At 34.1% G+C, this 21,548-nt stretch overlaps 1 protein-coding gene across 10 annotated transcripts in view; it reads right to left on the reverse strand.

Moving 5' to 3' along the window:
- Positions 1–21,548, reverse strand: part of RTTN (rotatin) — a 204,213-nt gene that overhangs the window by 62,144 nt on the left and 120,521 nt on the right. For all 10 annotated transcript variants that reach the window (XM_016933873.4, XM_063795852.1, XM_016933870.4 and 7 more), the window contains 3 exons: positions 11,705–11,894; positions 10,261–10,349; positions 2,200–2,293 (listed from right to left, as the gene is read on the reverse strand). In XM_016933873.4, the coding sequence (XP_016789362.4) occupies positions 2,200–2,293; positions 10,261–10,349; positions 11,705–11,894 (373 nt within the window). The remainder of the gene's footprint in view (positions 1–2,199; positions 2,294–10,260; positions 10,350–11,704; positions 11,895–21,548) is intronic.

Genomic DNA, 21,548 nt, shown 5'->3' on the forward strand with positions numbered 1-21,548 from the left:
AGATAATTCTAATGAAAACTGTCCAAACGATTTCAAGGGAAATCTTTCAGTATTCATAAAATATGTATTACATATCTTCAGCACTTCTAGAGCAAGCATATATAGAAACCTCTTTTGAATTTTTCTGTAAAGAGAGCTAGTTCAGAATATAAATTGATACATATTTTTTCAATTGTCTTGCTAATTCATTTTGTAAAACTAAGGAGGACATTTGACACCCTGATCTCTTATTTCCAAGTTTTGAAAAAAAAGGAATATACCTGGTAGTGTCATATATCACCAAAAAATTGTGAGGATTCATCCTCTGTTCATGCCTCCCCTTTCTGTGGGTATTCTTTCTTTCATATGCTTTTTTTTTTTTTTTGGTCATATATATGTGCTGAAATGATTGGCAAAGAGTAAAATTGCATAAATATACATTGAAAGCATACTATTTGTGGACGGGCATGGTGGCTCATGTCTGTAATCCCAGCACTTTGGGAGGCCAAGGCAGGTGGATCATCTGAGGTCAGGGGTTAGAGACCAGCCTGGGCAACATGATGAAACCCAAGCTCTACTAAAAATACAAAAATTAGGCAGGTGTACCGGCACACCTCTGTAATCCCAGCTACTCAGGAGGCTGAGGCAGAAGAATCTCCTGAACCCAGGAGGCAGAGGCTGCACTGAGCCAAGATTGCGCCACTGCACTCCAGCCTGGGCAACAGAGTGAGACTGCCTCCAAAAAAAAAAAAAAAAAAGCATAATACTTGAAAATAAAATAAATTTAAGTCAAAGGTAATCCAAACAAAAAACAGAAAGCCTGTATATCCACACAAATGCCTATATCACGTGATGAATGGGTAACTGTAATATATTCATACAGTGGAATATTATTTGTCAATAAATAAATGAAGTTCTGATACATGCTAGAACATGGATGAACCTTGAAAACAGCACACTAAGTGAAAGAAGCCAGTCACACAAGACCATGTTATATGATTCCATTCATACAAAATGTCCAAAACGGGCAAATCTATAAAGAAGGAAAGTAGATTAGTGATTCCGTAGAGTGCCAAGAATGGGGGAGACAGGGAGTGACTGCTAATGGGTATAGGGTTTTTTTGCAAGATGATGGAAATATCCTAAAATTGATCGTGGTGACGGTTGCACAACTCTGAATATACTTAAAACCAATAAAGTATACACTTTAAACAAGTGAATTATATGGTATGTGAATTATATCTCAAAGATGTTAAAAGTCAGAGTAAGGCAACATGCTTTTAGAGATAAATGTTCATGAAATTCATGATCGAATTTCATTTCATGCCCTATGTCCTGAGCCATTTAAATAATCTGAGTTTGCTCCTTTTGTTCTTAAGAAGATCAAATGAGTATTTTCTACAGTTAAATAATTTTATATATAGTGAACATGAATTACTAAAAACCAATATGGAACACTGTTTAGGAAATTATTGGAACAAATATTGTAATGAAAGTTCAAAGTTTTAATTCAGCAAGTTTTTCTAAATGTTTCAGAAAGTATTTTTTCTGCATATACTTATATGTAAGCCAGTGTTTAAAATTACTTTCTTTTTAGATAGTATAGTCCTTTCAAGTCAAAAATTTAATGCTACTGAATAAGGCTTATATACTCTCTAGAATTAAAAAAAAAAAAAAAAGCGAAGTTGCAAATTTGAAGCACAGCAGGGTTGGAAGCAGTTCCCAGCACAAGGAGCAAAATTTATATATTGCCATTAATAAAAATAAGCCCCAAGTTGTGTATTGTGCATTTCTAATAAAATAAAGACTCAATACATTTTATGTGCCTTTATATGGAAGCATAGCCTTAGAAAATACTTAAAACCAGAATCGCTTTACTTTCAAGTGGATTACTTGTAGCAAAGTGTTTTCTCAAAAGAAGGGAAAAAATAAAGTTAAGTTATACCCATCAGTTCCCAAATTCAAATGTCAAATACCTACGAGCGCCTAATAAGGAGCCACACAGGAATTGGACTATTTATTTAAGAGCCAAATTCCATTTATTAGTTAAGAGCATTTATTTTATTAATTTCTGATATATTGGTTCTAAATGTATTTCATAATGGTCTATAACTTATTTCATTAAAATTTTGTTCTTTAGACATTTACTTTCAAAATATCTGTCTGGACCAACTTGTCATTTTTCTTTTTGAAGGTAGAATGTCTTCACTAAAAGGATACCTTGAGCCACAAACTGGTCATGGGAGGCTTCAGGCAGAAGTGTTGTTGACTGCACAAGTGGCTGAAATTCAGTACTCCCCAATGAAGGTGCCACCTATGAATCAGTAAATTATTTTACTTATTAATGTTACAGTACGGAAAATGAAACACAGGCAACATACACACAAGATATCCTTAAACAAGGAGGTTTAAAACAAAATTATACTAGTTAGGATAACTAGAAAAGATTCCATATCTTGGGAGTTACAGCAGTTTTTTTAAATGGCATTTCCACTTCTTAAAGGAATTGTTATCATTTACATAAATCAGTAACTCAAAGGAGCAGTATTGACTTCAGGCCCATTTAGGAGTTTAAGGTTCCCATAAGGCCAATTCCCTCATTGCCCAAATGTTAGAAAGGCTAAAATATACCACCTTAACTATAATTTATTGTGATATTTTGCATTTCTTGATTCACAATAAAGATATTTTTAATGTTCCAAATGGCACATATAAATTTTAATAGTGCCTAAAAAATTAGAAGTATTAAAAGATTTTTCTCTACCTCACCTCCTATCAAGGAAGAACACTAAAAAATTGTGCCAGTTTGCTGAGATTGCTTCAGAATCCAACATTAAATATAACAAAATCCGTGGAAAGCAAGTACAATTTCACCTACAGGTTTATAATGAGCAGACCGACCTTCTAAGACTGAAAAAGCGCAAAGTGATGTGTTTGGCACCTCTTAGTTGAAAAACACTTACGTGGTGAGGTCAGATAACTCTTTTCCTTACCATCAATTTCTCTTCTGTGAAGTAACATGAAGTGCCCATACCTGGGTAGCCTCCATATCAGTACATGCAACACAACATTAGCTATCCATAGAAGTTATAAACCATCATTCCAGACTCAGATCCTATATAGCTCACAGTATTTGTACATTGATTGTGTATATATCTTAACACTTAGAGTACCTTAGAATTACCATGATGAAATGAAAGCAAAAGCTAAGGTTATTTTCATTTGCAGTTTCTAATAGTAAAGAGAATATAAATTTGAAGAAATTACTAAAAATGGAATATAGTTTTTTAAATCCCCCTTTTAACTTGAGCCCTTAACCATCTTTCACCACATTAAGTAAGTATAACAGTCATGATGCCAAGAAATAAGTGAGAAAGCTGCAGCTAAAAAATGTAAGCTAAGCACATAATCTAAAAAGTAAATCTGGAAAAAAGTTCAGTCTAAATAAGTCAATCATAAACAAACATCAAATGCCTTATTTTATATAGTATTAGATCCAGATACTAGGTAAAAATAACCTAAAGCTTGTTTATTTTTTTTTTTTTTGAGACGGAGTCTCACTCTGTTGCCCAGGCTGGAGTGCAGTGGCGCGATCTCGGCTCACTGCAAGCTCCGCCTCCCGGGTTCATGCCATTCTCCTGCCTCAGCCTCCCGAGTAGCTGGGACTACAGGCGCCCGCCACCACGCCCGGCTAATTTTTTGTATTTTTAGTAGAGGCAGGGTTTCACTGTGTTAGCCAGGATGGTCTCGATCTCCTGACCTCGTGATCCGCCCGCCTCTGCCTCCCAAAGTGCTGGGATTACAGGCGTGAGCCACCGCGCCCGGCAAGCTTGTTTATTTTTAAAAATATATTTGCCTACAATTTGGCAATGAGAGGTATGTGAAAAAATGTTCCTGTCAACAGATATCAAGACAACATTTATAGTTCTGTGAAGAAAATAATCCTATGCCAAGACTGATATCACAAACTATGCACAAGCTAATATATCTGGCTCCTGCCACAACTCTTTTGGTTGTATAAGAAAAGTTAAGGGGATAATGATGCTGAAATCCTTTATCATTTCACTGAACATTCTTTCAACTGATAAAGACTCAAGAAGGCCTTATTACTGATATAAATAGAATAGGTACCTGGTTTGCGGTTTCAACGATCGGTGTGGGAAAAGAAAGCTTATAAGGGCCCACTAAATACCTGGCTCATTAGAAGAAAGCAAAGTTGTGATTCATGACAAAGGTCAGGCATTAATAAAGATGTGATTTTCCTTAGTATAGTCCACAGAAGGGATACACAAGTTTAGAAAAGATGCTTTTAGAAAGTACCTTATTGTATTATAACTTACCCCATGTGGTTGGGGAAACACAATGATTGCTTTATATGGTGCTTTAAAATTGATTATGGATGATTTATATTTCTACTAGCCTCTGTTTTTTAAGTGTGCTAAACTAATATATTGCTATTTTAATAACTAAAAGCAAAAAAGTATTAAAGCAAATTGTCCCAGTTCTATGCTCAAATCTTTGCTTGTTTAGATATAATCTCCAATCGATAGTATTTGGTTACATTTGATAAAGTACATCGATATGTAAATATGTTACTTTTCACCTTAAAATCCAAGTAATAACTAGACAATTTTGGCATTAAGTATTAGCTACTGGAAGGTGCAGTATGAGCCTACGAAGCTATAGGTACAAAAAGCCTGACCTAGTCCATGTCCTCATTTAGAGAAAAGGACCACAAGTTAAGGGATTTGTCTGAGTTGAGACTAATTAGGATTCTCAGTCCGGAACTGCATTCATGACAGCATAAATTCATTAGAATCAGAGGAAGTCCTCAGACGTACCTCTTGAGAAAGCTGGCTGGCCTTGTTTGAGAGGAGAGGCTTGCTTCTTTCTCCCTGATCCCCCTGTGTCCCCGTGGAACTTCAGCTAGACTAACTTCACCTGCCCCATCCCAGGTGAAGGAGGAGGAATTGGCTTAGTTTAAGAGCAAACTTAGTCTGCTGAAGTCATCCGTTCCTGTCAAGCTTCTCGCTGCTCCGCTCTGTACCTCACAGTAAGTAGGATAACTAGGGTTGTCCTCTTACAACAGCGAGAGTCTAATTCTTGTATCTATCACTTGCTCAATTCATTAGAATGGTCTAAGTGCAAAATCACAATCTAGACTTTTCCCTCGCTTTCACATCTGCCACATGACATATCCTGAGATCTTCAATTTATAATCCCTCGGTAAGACAAAAAAAATCTGAATTTGAATATATTTCTAGCCTTATTACTTCACAGATATTACAAAAGACAATACAAGCTTTTTAGAGCAGGCTGATGCTACTTAAAGGTACTGTCCTAAAACAGACTCAGATTAGTGTAATGGATGTTGCTAGGGGATAGGAGCTGGGGAAGAGGGGAGATGTTTGGTCAAAGAGTGCAAACTTTCAGATAAGATGAGTATGTTCTGGGGATCTAATGTGTAGCATGGTGAATATGGTTAATATGGTCTAATGTGTAGCATGGTGAATATGGTTAATATGGTTAATAACACTGCACAGTCTACTTGAAAGAGAGTAGTTCTTAAGTGTTCTCACCACAAAAAAAAAAGGTTGACTCTTAGGTGACAGATGTGTTAACTAATTTGACTGTGGTAATCATTTCATCACATATACATATATCAAGTAATCTCACTGTATATCTCAAATATATACAATTTTATTTGTCATTTTAGCTCAAAACTAGGGAAAATAAAAAATAAAATGGACTCAAATCTTGCTTATAAAAACTGAAAAAAATTGTTCTTCAATGTGTTTGTAAGCAGATTTGGTAACTAAAGAAGGTTTCTAAATTATGCCTCAGTGTAAAATAAGCAGCTAAAATTAAGAAAGTCCCTTTGAAATCACTGAAAATAGCAGAGTCATTTGCCATATCCAAGTAGAATTGGAATGTAAAAAACAATTTCTGTCATATAAGCAAAAATGCATCAATGTACAAAAATGATTTTCTTTGTATCTGCCTTACAGAAGCAAGTGATTTCACTAGACACTTTAACTTTTTTTGAAAGTTAATTCAGAACTTGAATATTGTATTTGCCAAAATGATCTTGTAATAGTTTCATCAACTTCCCTCAAAAGCAGTACTGGTGCCAAAAAAGTTTATTTAATTGTTTTTAAAAAGGTACAAAGGGAGAAAATAAGGATTGTAGTGTGAAAAAAATAAAGTACAAGTCTAGCCACATTTTGAAAACATGGAAAAATATAAGATACGAAAGGTTTCTAAGAGATTCTAAGCTTCATGTGTTCATTTTAATAAATAATACCTTTCTCTGTATGCCCAAGAGCAGGAAAGCTTTGGCATGCTTCTCAATTTGTAATCATTAATTCTAACCAAATTATAACAAGAAGTTTAAATTATTTCAACTAATAGATTCATAATTCAAATGGATTATGTACAACATATGTAAAAAAAGAAAGCTCAGAAAAGTTCTCTGAAGGAATGAGCAGAAGATGATAGACGATTCTTGCATGTCTAACTAAAGGACCACTTAAAGAGACAGATTATCACCACAACACAGTCACAGTTCCTGTGCCATCCTGTGTGTAATCTAAGAGCACAAATTTCCAAGAGCTTGTCTCACTTGTATTTTCCTCCTAACTAAATATAAAAGGTTGTTAGACTCTGGATAATCCACAGGTAGCTGAAATTTATTTAAACAGAGTATAACATTTTCTTTCTCTCTCCACCATCACACAAACTGCCACCTCCTCAAGTTTTCCTGGGGTCACCATGCTGGAGGTATTTGTATGTCCTATCAGTGATGCCTATGTCAAAACTATTTTTCTTATAGAAAGCCTCTTGGATCCATCCCTGCTTAAACTGTCCTCTGTCTACTCTTCCTTCTATAAAACAATTTTAACTACCATCAAATGAGTGTCAATACGTTATTTCTCTCATATCGGTTGTAATGTTTCATGCCATTCCATGCTGCTGAAATATCCTTACATCTTTATCTTTATAGCTTTTATATCTTACCTCTTCAAATCCAAAAGCTGATTCAGCTTTCTTAACTAACTCCTATCTGATTAGTCAGGTCATCAAACTTTAGCTTTCCGTCCCACATTCTACTCCAAACAACCTCTTGCATTTTCTGAATGTTAATGCCTTCAGTACAACACAACTTCATATTTAGTTAGAAAGTCTAAGTATGCTTTATGTTCTCAAGTAGACTTTTGTCATTTGTTAAGTGGTCACTGAATCCTAAGGAATATTTGAATCTTTTCAGTCCCTTGCAAATGTTTGTATGCATATAAAAGAGAAGGGGATAATATTGTAAAGCCCATTTCAGTGGCCACTTCCTACACAAAACCACTTTTCATTTCATCTTTCCCTCTAAAGAAACCTCACTGTCCCTTGACTACACCATCTTTTATGGGATCAATCACATCTGGCCTTAGAGTGAAGGAGGAAGCAAACATAATTCTGGACTCAGAAGAACGGTCTACCAGTTACCATGCTAGGAACTTGAACAAGCGCGCGCTCCACGGAGTGGGACCTCCCTCCATGCCCTAATTTCCTCTCTTGCAAAATAGTAACAATGCTTTTCAGTTGTTTTAAGACTATGAAGTGTAAAAATTCTCTTTAAATGTTTAGAAAAACTAAAATCAGTTTTCTTTAAATCTGTGTTCCAGAAAAAAGTTTGAAAGTATCACATATTTCACAAAGAAAGGCTCAAAAAGAAAGGAATTACATTTCCCACATATTTTATTTTGACAATTGATAAATTTAAAAAAATACAGACATAGTTCTGCTCAGGAACAACAGAAGAGACCAAATTTTGGTCATAAAGCTGTTGCTGCACACAGGTGTGTAAGACGCACAAACAGCTATCCATCTTGGATATAAACGTGATTTCGAGAAGAAAAACACCACCTAATGGCTGCATCCTCCTACCCCAGAGGAGGAGAATATTGAGTTCGATAGAGGCCACTCCTGAGGAAGCATTTACAAGGGCGATGCCCCAAAGCTAACAATGACACTCTGCTTACTCTATCTGCAGTTTATCAAACATACAGGACCCAACAATCCTTACGAAGCTTGCCAAACAACGGAACTAATACACATTAGGTAACAGCATGAAAGTCCCTAACTTGGCATTAACAGCACAAAATGGATAGTGACCCAGGAGAGCATGCTGGATGACATGACCCAAATCAAAAGATGATGCTTTCCTTGGAAAGATAAAATGGAAAAACCAGCCAACTAACCAATAAAGGATTGCATTTTTTCTCAATTCTGAGATAAACAAAACAAAGATATAAATAAGCAGATAAGCTGATTAATAAGATTTACATCTACTCAACTTATACCTCAATTTGTAACTTCAACATTTTTTTATACATAAGAAAGTATGCCTTGGTCTAAGTACTGACAGCTTTGGTTTAAAGTAATACTGGCAGAATGAAAACACTCTCCAGATTTTTCTCCCGTTGGGACAAAGATACACATCATCTTGGGTATGGTAAAGAAAATATAACTAGTAGAATTAGGATACGAAGACTATTTTTGTAACTAAAAGTCACCCATTCTAAAAGTTGTTTGGAAACCTCCCGAAAAAGAAAGTAAAAAGTAAATTCTGTAAAAATTGTAACAGAATACACTAGCCTTTAGAGAAAATAATAAGAAATAAATTTTACACATATTACAAAATTCTTTAAAAAAAACTGAAAAGATTCCATTGGTATATATTTCTAAAAGTCTGTGTTACATTCAAACACAAACAAGTTAAAGACCTTCACTTTAATTGGGGTGCTTCTTTCTTTAATAATGACTACAATAAATAACATATTTTCAAATTTTCTCAGAAAATCTAGTATTCTAACCTGTAAGATTAAATGTTATTACAAAATAGAGAAATTCAAAAGGTTGATATGCTTTTGCTTTTTGTATTTAGGTTTTCTTGTATAGGATAAATACGACTTCAGTGCTCACCACAAAATAGCTAAGATAACTCAAAGTTAATTAGAGCAATTATTATTTACTGAGTACCTACTAAAAGCAAAAAAAACTAAAATATGTACAAAGATTTCAAGGCTAGTCTATAGCCCTTTTGACAAATAGGCTAACAAACAAAATTTACTTTTAAGCACACATTCATGCTGTCCTTCTGTGAACTAAATAACCAATTAAGACAATTCAGTTTGGCATTTATCATATTACTGCTCTTGTTGAGACAAAGGTACACACTATCTCCACCTTGGAAAGGAAAGCATGACATCTAGTGGAACTCGGGTAATTATCTTACTTTTCCATATGAAGGTCCAATGTAGCACTAAACACAAATACTTCTCTTGAATCTAGGGAAAAAAAGACTTAAAACTGTAGCAAAAAGTATCAGTCTTTTGAGAAACTAGGAGATAGATTAAACATAATCTTTACATTATAATGTCTGTATAATAATTATTATTCTCATATTATTTTTGTTCCTGGAAACAGGTATATCAAATCTTTCCCTTCCTGATATGTTGTATAATACACTAATTATTTCAAAAACACTTTAAAATTAAAAGTAACATTTCCCAGTTGAGAATAAATGATTCTGTATGTTTGTAAATAACTGAAACCTAGTATCAATCATTCCTTATAAATACTCAGTGTTTCAAACTTTTCTGCAAAAAAAGCAACTAATGCATGAATGAAAGGGGAAGGAAAGAAGGCACGCAAACAGGCATATATAAATTTCAGGTATTCCAGATAAACTTCTATGTGATGCAAGTATTTAGAAGTGTGTTTAAAGCTGTCAGCACCACACTAGAATCATTTGAATGTTCTTCATATTGCCCTGCCCTTAAGCACAATTTCAGGGTAATCAACCATTTTTAACATGTAGGATTTGTTCTCTTCTAATACTAACGAAAAACATATTTTCACACTTTCGTACTATCAAAAAAGGTAGGAAAGAGAGGTTGAAAATTCTCAACTAAAGGGATATTCAGTGTAGCTATACCGTAGCAAGACACACCCTGGTTCAAATTCCAGTTCTGCTACCTATAGCACTAATGATCACAAAGTTACTTTACTTCAGAGTGGCTTGCGCACACAGAAAAGCAAGATAAGTATCTATAATGTATGACTGATGTGCAGCTTGAATACAATAATTTAGCAAAATTCTGCAGACAGCACTTCGAATAAATCATAGCTGTTATAACCTTACACTTTGTATTCTTAACTCTCCCACTAGGCAAACTCAAATTTTTTCAGAGATTCAAAATAAAGGACTTATGCATTCTTTGCAAGTACCGTTGTTTCTGAGGTGGAGAGAGAACTTGGATCTCGATCCTGACTTATCCTAGATGGAGCCCTCCAAAACTTGAATGAGTCATCTAAACCTGCAACAACGAGAAAACTGTTAACATGGACACCCTCCTAGGAACTGTGACAATTAATTAAAAGGGTACGCATTACAGGAAACCAATTCAAAACTAAAGAAAGGAAAAAACTTATATGGATCTGGCTTCTGAGACAGACCACTATTTAAAAAAAAAAAAAAAATCTAAGGAGAGTTTTTTTTTAATGTGCATAAGAATCACTGAGAGCTTGCTAAAGCAGCTGCTTCAGCCCCAGCCCCAGAGGCTCCAATACCCCAGGTCAGAGTGGAAGCCCTGAGTGTTCACTTCTAACAAGTTCACAGAAGACGCCAATGCTGTTAGTTTAAGGGCCATCCTCTAAGTAACTGATCCAGAGAAATCTAAACAATTAAGTGAGTCACTTTTCTAAGAGGGATATTTAAAATGTTCAAAACTTCATCAAATCTCATTTTCTTGATTCCTCCAAGAAGTAAACAGAAAAGTGAATCACACATTCACACTTAATAATTTGGGGATAAAGGAACTTCATGTCTTCAACTTACTCTTAAATGGCTCAAAAAGAGTATATATAGATCATACATATCCATTTATTTATACACACATACACACACATGTGGCAAGATGTAAATACAGTAAAATGTTAACATTTGAGAATTTTTTTGTACTATTCCTGAAGCTTTTCTGTAAGTTTGAAACTATGGCAAGATTCTAAAAAATTATTATAAAAATGAATTTAAAAATAAAAGCTATTTATATTATTAAATTACTATTTATTACAAGATATAATTATTTTTATGTGCTCAGATCTTATACTTAGCAAATCTACAAGAACCTACAAACAAAAGGAATAAAAAGGTTTCAGGAAAATATTGTGACAAATAAGTAACATACTAAAATAAATAACTTTTTGATACATGAGCAAAATGAATTAGAAAATATAGTGGGAAAAAGTCTCATTCACAAGAAGGATAAAAAAACTGTACATTGCCTAGAAGTGAAAGTTCCAAAAAAGTTTGAGACGTTAATAGAGAAAGAAACTATGAAACTGTACTGATGGGCATAACTTATAAAGTATTAATAAGATGTCAAAAATAATTTCCATGAAGAATTTATAACATAGAAAAATGCTTGCAGAATATTTAGTGAAAGAAGGAAATACAAAAATGTACACAAGATATGAACATAATTACATAAAACAAAGGCTATACAGAGAAAGAAGACGGGAAGAAAATACATCTCTCTGGGTGGTAGAACTGGAAATGAATTTTTCCCTGTATACTTTCATTTTTCAAATTTTTAAAACAAATATATGTATTTTTAACAGTTTTTACAAGTTACATATTACAAAAATAAAAATATAAAGATATCGTACTTACCATTTAAATCATTGCTTTCTGAATTTCTATCAAAAGCAGAAAAATTCAAATCAAACATACACCGTCCTAGGTAACAATGCTTTACCATCTGATTCAAATGTTCATAAAAATGGCAGTGATATAAAAGAGCCTGAAGGGCAGGTTTTCCAATGAGCGATAGGCCAGAGTCCTCATCATGAACACAGGGACCCTGTAGGAAGAGAGGGAAAGAAGAAGGAGACACTGATTTATCCAACAATTTCCTTAAAAAGATCCATTGTCTCCTCTCGAGGAAACAAATGGGTCCCAGATGCTCCCATCTCCTTCCACTCTGCTTTTGTCCTTACACAGTTATAGCAGCCTGACCTAGGACAAATTATTCCATAATACTCTAGGTCTTTGCTGCCTAAACACCCCCGTGAAGGGACAAAGCTGATCTTTCTCTTGAGGGGCCATTTCATTTAAAATGTTTCTATGGAATGATCAGCTTTAACCAAGAAATCATATACTTGCGCCAAAAACACAATAAAAGCAGTAGTTTTCAACCTACATATAATAGTAAAATAATAGGTGTTAAAATATATGAAATAAGGTGGTCCATATATTATGTTTAGAATTATTTTTTATACCTATCACTAAGCCAGGTAAAATGAAAAGGTCCATCAATATCCATATGGCAAAATCTGTCACATTACTTCCCACTGAATTAATCCTGACAAGGAAAAAAAACACACACATGTATACATACACACACATGAACTGCCACCAGGAGGCTGAAAAGAATCTGCTATTACACAATTTTTCTCTTTGCATTTTTCCCAATTTTTTGCATAGTCACTTGCTACTTTTCCTGGAGTATCTAATAGCAAAAAGCAAACAATGAGGATTGGTTTGAAGTTTGCAAATAATCCTATCATTAGTTTATAAATATTTCTATTTTCTGGGAAATGATAATAAAGTTAAGATTTCAAAACAGGCCATAAGAGAGAGAAAAATAAAAGACAGCAAACAGAAATCTAAGAGCCAACAGGAAAGATACATTCAAAACATATTGCAAGTTGACCTTTAACCATAAGATTTGTATGTGTGTCTGTTCTCTCACCCTCCCCATCACCAAAAGAAGATAGATATTTTAACTTACTCTTCAGGAAGACAAAGGAATTCACAAGTTAAAGGCATGATTACACTAACAAGGTTATTTCTATTAACACTTCTTTTTAAGGACATTTATATACATCATTATAATTAAACCTCTTCAATATTCAATGTCTTTTATGACTATGAAGTTGTTACTGCTGTGTTGTAATAAATCTACCAACACTGTGAGCTTACTCGTCCTAAACAGAGCAATTTATATAAGAAATAAGACTACTGTAATGAACAGCCAGCACATGGTGGTCACTGTCGTTATTTTAAATGCAGAGGTCTAGAAGAATCAGGTAAAATAGAGAGTAATACAAAGTGAATGGGGTTATGTGGCTCCTGTTTATTAACCAAGGTATATGTTACAGGTACTGGCGCCCTTTAATACATTACCTTATTTTATTATATAGAATGAAGTATTCACCCAAAATCACAGAGTCAATCTTAACATTCACAGCTTCAAGAAATTCTATCTTTTAAGCAAGTTATAACATACTTAAACGTACAAAACACGCCAAACACCCAAGAGATTTGCAATAAACTGCTTAACATCACAAATTAGAGTCCTCATTATAATAATATAGGGAAGGAATTAACAAATAAGACAAGAATTGTAAAGGGTTTACTAGCTTCACTCCATCTAAAAAATTCAATAAATCAAAAGTGATTAATCAAAGTTGTACAAAAACTATTTTTCAAAATATATTTTATAATGATACAAAGAACCACTTAAAAATATTTTGCCATACAGATTATATAAAATTATGCAATTTTTCATATTTTTGCAAAATTATGTCTACATGAATGCTTCCTCTATCAGTTACCACAACCCAAAATTCACAAACCTTTAATGAAAATAGAGAAGAGAATGTAAACTGTATAAATCTTAAAAACAGAAAAAAATGACATCTACAGCTCTTTGAGAGATCTTAAATCTGCTGATTCTTTATTCTGTTCAAGGCCTACTGAGGCTGATGGCTATACCAACTGTTAGGAAGACAAGAGTTACAAACCCACTGTCTTCTAACATCTAACATTTCTTTAGTTTTTAAGTATTTTAGAAGTGAGAAGTTATACATGTAAATATGGTATTAGAACTCTTGCAATTATTCTCTAAATATGTAAAATTGTCACAGTGATAAAGAACCTAGTTCAATCACATTTTCCCTTCAATAAATTAAAAATTCTTTTCTAGTTCCTATTAATATAAACACAGACTTAGAAAATATAGGTAAGAAAGTCATAATAAGAGACACAAATTTATAACTAAATCTATCTAATAAAGTTTAGAATCTGTTCTATTTTTCCTCTTTATAAATCATGGTAAAAATTATTTAGCCTACCAAGATTGAAGAAGCTAATTTAGCTTATGAACAAAAAATTTAATATCATAGAAAATAGTGCAAAAAGGTTTAAGATATAGAAATACAAAAGGAAATAAGAGAAAATAAATTCAAGAGGCCTAATAAGGGACTTACAATTTCTGGAAAGATAAAATATAACACAAAAAAAAGGAAATTCATCTTAAAAGAAATAAATATGAAAAGATTTGTCAGAGCCAAAAAAAATATATAGAAGATCCAAATCTTCAAATTAAGGAGCTTAATAAATGTCAAGCAAGAAAAATGGAAAAAAAGATATATAATAAAAAAATTCTAAACATTGAGGACAAAGAGATGATAATGAAAGAAAACATCAGCCATAAAGAAGTAAAAAGAGTCAGATGAAAATTCAACTTCTCATCAGTAGCACTGGATGCTAGAATACAGTGAAGCAAAATTCTTGGGAGGAACAATCTTCACCAAACATATGGTAACTAACCACACTATCAATCCAGTGCAATTTAAAGACATTTTCAAATATGCAAGAACTTGTGATATTTATCTCTCATGCACTTGTCACTAGTTACCAGTACAATCATTTTGAGAATTATGACTAGGAAAAGAAATTCTAACAGAAGAGAAAGGATGATTAAGAGCTTAGAAAAACTTTAGACATGAGACATGATATGGACCCACAATATAAGAAAAAACAAACAGGAACCTCAAGGGAAAATAAATCACCCAAATCAATTTTTAAATTATATTTTTATATATACATATATACACACACACATATACATGTATACATACATACAAATACCAGAAAACTTTTCCTCTGAGTATTAGATGAGTTGGTCCTGGAAGCCGAGATAAGAAAGTGTAATCACAGCCCACTAAGTGTCTCTGTAGTGAGTTACGGTTTTCAACTTTTAGAAGCAACCTACAGATGAAATTGAGACTGCAGATGAGAATGTAAACATAATCAATGCTCACAAAGCAAAAAGTAAAAATAAAACTATTAAAGATGGGTATTAGAAATGGCAGAGGAAAGACTGAAGAAAGGACAGGTACATCTCAGCCATGTCTTATTCATCTCAAAATGGGTTGGGGTCAAAGGATATGATGCATGGGTGACAAAACCAGGAAGAGCAAGTGTGACCAGTGGAGAAATAAGAGCAGTAATACCACTATGGTACTATGAGATACTGTGGTATCTGCAGGAAATTGTGTACATGAGCTAAATCCTTAGGTACTAAAGTAGTGTATGAATAAATATACTATTGCAAACATGCTATTTAGATATACAGTGGTAACTCCCTGAAGAATTAAAATCAGAGGTAAAACTGTCTCAGTGAATGGAGAGGGACAGTGAATTTCACTATAAGCTCTATTAGCTTTTTTTTAACCACATGTATTTATTACTTGAAAAAAAAATTTCTTCTAAAAAGTTCAATTAGTGCATTCAAAATATTCTTGAACTGCTCAAAAGAAAACCGAGTAATCTGAAATAGGCACATATTACATAAAAATTATTTTATTTTTTATTTAACTAAGCATTAAGCCTGAATCCCCATTCTCTACACTTATTAAGAGAGCTTTATAATGGAGCCAAGCCCAGGATATGCACAAAGGATGGCCAGGCTCAGGCTTTCACAGATAACTAATGGTTCAAGGGCCAGAACAATGAAGTCTTTCATGCACACACTAGGCTCTGCTCCATACATCCATCAGTAATTGATGGGGTTATCTTCTAGCATAGTGGGAAAATTAGCGCAATCAGGTCTAATTGCTCTGTCTCAAGACTTCTGTATCATGACTAGCCTTGCCCTCAGGTGAGTTCTGGGGCTGCCAGATCATCTGCTGAATTGCCAGAGAGAGCTGAGAAGGAAAGTAAGAAAGCTCTTCAAATCACCAGAATGCCATTACAAATACATTTACAAAGAAAACTGCAAATAAATTATGTCATATCAAGCTCCAATTAATTTGAAAACATCTTTATCAAGAATGCAATAAATCAGAATACTAATTTTAAAATGCATATTATACTCCTAGTGTCAGTGCTAATATACCCATTAGCTATAATTGAAAAGGTACTAGAAGCAAAGTAAGAATAACATTTAAGAAGATATAATATTTTCAAGGAGAAAAATGAATTATTGTCATATATAACAAAAATGCTATAATCCAAAGACTGTAAAAATGACCCTAAATACATTAGAAATCCAAAACTACATGTAAAATATGAATATCATTACAATGATATCAGTTTACCAAGTACTCATTGTCTTCTGGAAATACTCATGATGCTTCATAACAAACATATTAAAAGATAAAAAGAATACATATTAATCATATCAAATATCAAAATAATATATAACTATAAATGAGTTGACTATTTAAAACATATACACAGACAATTACTAGCTTTGTTCACTGACAGGACATAGAAGCAACGACACCCCAGGAACAATGAATACATCTAGAACACAGATCTTGGTTTCTAAATACCATTCTCCATGAAAAGAAATCAGAGCCCTTGGAGCAAATATCTGATTCCAGGATGGAGCTGGACAGTCTAGAACACTTTGCTGTACCAGAAGTAAGGAAATGGCTCAAATATTGATAAAGACACAAGAACCATTATGAAGAAATTTCCCCTGGCCAAAGCAAGAATGATTTGAACATTGAAACAAATAATGATAGAAACAGATTATAGCCCATTAAACAAACTTAAGAATCTTCAATCCATGCTGGTGTAAATAAGTGAATCACTAAATAAGCAAGGAAGAATGAAAAGTTCTTCCTTACAGTAGCATGTAATAAACGTACAAAGAAATGATGGAATTAGGAAATCATTTGGCAACAATTCTGTAATAACTGTTTCAGGTAAGAATCATGAATGGAATTTAAAACTAGGAAAACAGTGTGGAGATTTCTTAAAGAACTAAAAGTAGAACTACCAGTGGGATTCAGCAATCCCACTACTGGGTATCTACCCAGAGGAAAAGAAGTCATTATACAAAAAAGATACTTGCACACACATGTTTAGAGCAGCACAATTTGCAATTGCAAAAATGTAGAACCAATTCAAATGCCCATCCACCAATGAGTGGATAAACTGGTGTGTGTGGTATCTCACACACACACACACACACACACACACACACACACACACACGATGGAATACTACTCAGCCATAAAAAGGAATGAATTAATGGTATTCGCAGTGATCTGGATGAGATTGGAGACTATTATTCTAAGTGAAGTAACTCAGGAATGGAAAACCAAACATCAAATGTTCTCACTCATAAGCGGGAGCTATGCTATGAGGATGCAAGGGCTTAAGAATGACACAACGGACTTTGGGGACTTGAGGGAAAAGGGTGGGAAGGGGTGAGGGATAAAAGATACAAACTGTGTGCAGTGTATACTGCTGAGGTGATGGGTACACCAAAATCTCACAAATCACCACTAAAGAACTTACTCATGTAATCAAACACCACCTGTTCCCCAATAACCTATGGGGAAAAAAAAAGTAAAACAAAACAAAACAAAAAACTAGTGAAAGAAAGTTTGATGAGAAACAGATATTTACAGTCTCAGAGCACCTCCTTCCAAAAGAAAAAACTGTAACTTTACAAAGGACAAAACAGGCAGATTCTATCTTTACTAAGTAATCAAAGTTAGTATCACCAACAATGAGAAAGAGCGATATCATATCTCTTGACATGTTGCACTGAGAACCCATCACTTCTATGGTTTTTCTGCCAAAAATGCGTAACTCAAATCTAAACCTGGGGAAAAGGACAAATCTAATTGAAGTATATTACAACAAATAAGTAGCCTGCATTCTTCAAAAATGTTAAGATCATAAATATTTAAAATTTTGAAACTATTTCAGATGAACAAAAGCAAATATGTAAGACAAGTACATGCAATGTGTATTCCTGAACTGGATCTTGGGTCCAGGATTGGATTTTTTTTTATTTTTTTTTCTATTAAAAACAGCAGTGGGACAACTGAAAATCCTTGAGTAATCTCCTAATTTTGATAATTATTATTGTGATTATGTAAGAGGATATCCTTATTTTTAGGAAATCCACACTTAAGTGTTCAGAGGAAAAGAAGCATTATGTCTACAACTCTCCAATAGTTTAGAAAGAAGACACTAGACAGAGCTGAAGTAAATGTGTAAAATAACATTTGGGGAATCTGGGTGAAGGGTACATAAAAATTGTATTGTTTCTACAAATTTCCTATAAATCTAATTTTTTTCAAAATAAAGTTTAAACAGTCTGTGTACCAATTCAAAGTCCTGTCACAAACATGGAAAGCAACTAGAGCATGAACAAGTTTATTTAAATCACAAACTGACAACCCATTATGTTATTTAAGTGCATGAAATTACCCTTTACATTTAAATGTGAGATCATTTTCAAGTGGAAAGAATTGAAATATTATTAAAATTACGCATAAGCTACCATCATCATACATAACATGATTATAACAATGTTTCCTGGGTACATGTCATCCCCTGTAGGCCATAAGCCCAAGAATACTAAATTGGATTATCTGTGAATCTCCAATATTTAGACACTCAACAAATGTTTACAGAAATGAACTGAGACAAATTACATCAATAATCCATCTCTAATCAATAGATTTCTTGTTATAATCAACTCTAAAATTGGTTGTTAAAGTTTCAGGGATACGGATTTCTGACACTAGTCTTCAAACTAAACCCAGTTATGAAACCACCCACATTCAGGAGTCTTAACTCCGAGTCAGACTGTGGGAAACTGGTCTGAAAAACACTGGACAGTTGGGAGCCACAATACAGTTTCGTGTCAACTGAATATTGGCTCTGTTTTCTCTTCTTGGCAGAGAATGTAGTATGCAGGGTTTTTGTTTTTAGAGACAGGGTTTTGTTCTGTCACCCAGGCTGCAGCACAGTGACACAATCATAGCTTACTGTGGCCTCAAACTCCTGGGCTCAAGCAATCCTCCTGCCTCAGTCTCCTGAGTAGCTAGGGACTACAGGTGCATGCCACCATTCCAGGCCAATTTTTAAAATTTTTTTTAGAGATGGGGTCTCACTATGTTGCCCAGGCTAGTCTCAAACTCCTGGGCTCAAGTGATCCTCTCACCTCAGCCTCCCCAAGTGTTGGGATTACAGGCATGAGCCACCACGCCCAGCTGGGATGTAGCTTTGAATGAGGCTGAGTTTGACCCAAGAACAAGACCAATGTTTGTAAATATCCCTCTGAAAAGTTAGTGTCCTGAATATAAAAGAGCTGTGACACACCAAAGACTGACACAGCAGGAACTGGGTTCTCATATCCAGCAGGGGCCTGGTATCAAGGCCCCTGGTAGGAGTGCTAGATGTCAAGGGAAGACAGGCCGAGATACTTCATCTGCTCCTCCTCTTGGTGACCACCCCACTTCCAGTATGCTTCTGCATCCACAGAAAAATAAAAGGGGACTTATGCTATGAAAATTAAGGCTTTATTTCTAACTGTATTTACTTATGATATTAAGACCAAAAGGATAACTCAAATGTTTTGCACATTTTAATGAATCAGTCAAGACAGATGGAGCACTTACTTTCTCTGTGGTAGGGGTTGGGAGAAACATTTTTAAAAATATAAAAAATGTAGTCCTGTCAGAAACAAACATTCTACACAGGAAGATTAAGTTAAATGGTAAGAAATAATGCAAATATGGAAAATAACCTAATTTAGTGGTAAGACATTAAATGTTAGTGTCTTTAAAAGGAAGATTAAAATGGGAATTGCAGTGGTTGGTAAAATTATTTAATACTTTAAAAAAATAAATTGTTTTAAATTATTTACTTCCTATCTTGTCCGAGAAAAGATTTAAGGCCCATTACAAGGAAAGGTAAATTGTAACATGATAGTAAATGCATACCAGGAATAAAAGAAAGAAAAAAGCCAGAGATATGGAAAAAGTGCAACCATGAATAAAGCTTAGAAGGTAAGCTGGGTGTGGCAGCATGTGCCTGGGGTCCCAGCTACTCAGGAGGCTGAGGCAAGCGTATCACTTGAGCCCAGGAACTCAAGGCCAGCCTGGACAACACAGTGAGACCCCATCTTTTTTTTTTTAAGTACATACAGAAAAAGTCACAATTGATAAAAGGTCTCTACTTTCTGGCATCTAACAATAAAAGGGAAACTCAGCTATAATATTATTCATAATTCATATATGCATATTATTACTATTCACAAGTACAACAATTCTATGTCATGACATGAAGTAGGAATTTATGCTACTGTGCAGAGGAAGGAGAGGAAAAGGAGTAGTAATTATAAAGAGAATGCTTCAGAAAGCCTATGAAACAAGAGCACTAGCGGGCATTAATTTAGACTGCAGGCAGGAAAACAAAGTGCAAAGCAATAGAAGCAATTCTCTTTGTTAAAAAAAAAAGTCAAATATTTACCTCAACCAAAATAAAATTTTAACAAAGCTCCTAAACATGCTGTTTCATGCTATATCCTCCACAACACTATGAAAGGGACACTAAAATAAGTAAATGAAACATTTTGTTGAATAAGATTATTATTCATAATTCTACCAAAGACTGTTTGAATTTTAAAATACTGGCTATGTGGCCCCTTTTTCATGGTTGCAAAGGACCATGTGCCCCACTAGCTGCACCCAGAGACAACCATCTTGTTTCCTTCTTGCAGCAGCTGTTTCTACTTTGGAATTTCAGACCCCACTAAACTTTCTTAAAATTGGATGACACATATACTGAGTTAACTATTTTCACTGCCAAGGAAGGACACTTACACAAACAAAAATAACCAAAAAAAAAAAAAAAAAAAAAAACTGAAAAGAGAGGAAGAAAATCTGAGTTTATTAAAAAGCATACAAGATTGTCCTTATTTATCTAATTTTTCCTAAGACTAGCAAAAGTTGTAATCAACTATTGTTTGGGACAGCAGTGGCTCTCCAGCTTTTTTTATTTTGGCCAACTTAGCAAGGCCAAAACTCCAAAAGCTAACTTAAATCACTATTTTCCACTTTTTAGTAGAAAAGGATTTCCATGATGAAGACTGGAGAATAACAAAACCAATAAACTGCAGTAAGCATGCCACCAGCAACAAACAGGAACTTTACTATTTAATTTCTAAGAGAAAAATATGAACAGCTACATACGGTTCTGTATTATAACATAATGTCCCAGGAACGTTAATATACTCTGCCTTTATACTTATTTCAATAATTAAAAATTCATTGGTAGTACATCACCAAGTATATCCATGTACATGGGTCACTAGTTTAACAATGGGAGTAGAGATGATTTGTATTTGAGCCAAAAACAACATGTTTTAAAATGTAGTCTCCGGATAACAGGTACCAAAACTACTACACTATTA

This window comes from Pan troglodytes, chromosome 17 (assembly GCF_028858775.2).
Source record: "Pan troglodytes isolate AG18354 chromosome 17, NHGRI_mPanTro3-v2.0_pri, whole genome shotgun sequence".
NCBI lineage: Eukaryota > Metazoa > Chordata > Mammalia > Primates > Hominidae > Pan > Pan troglodytes.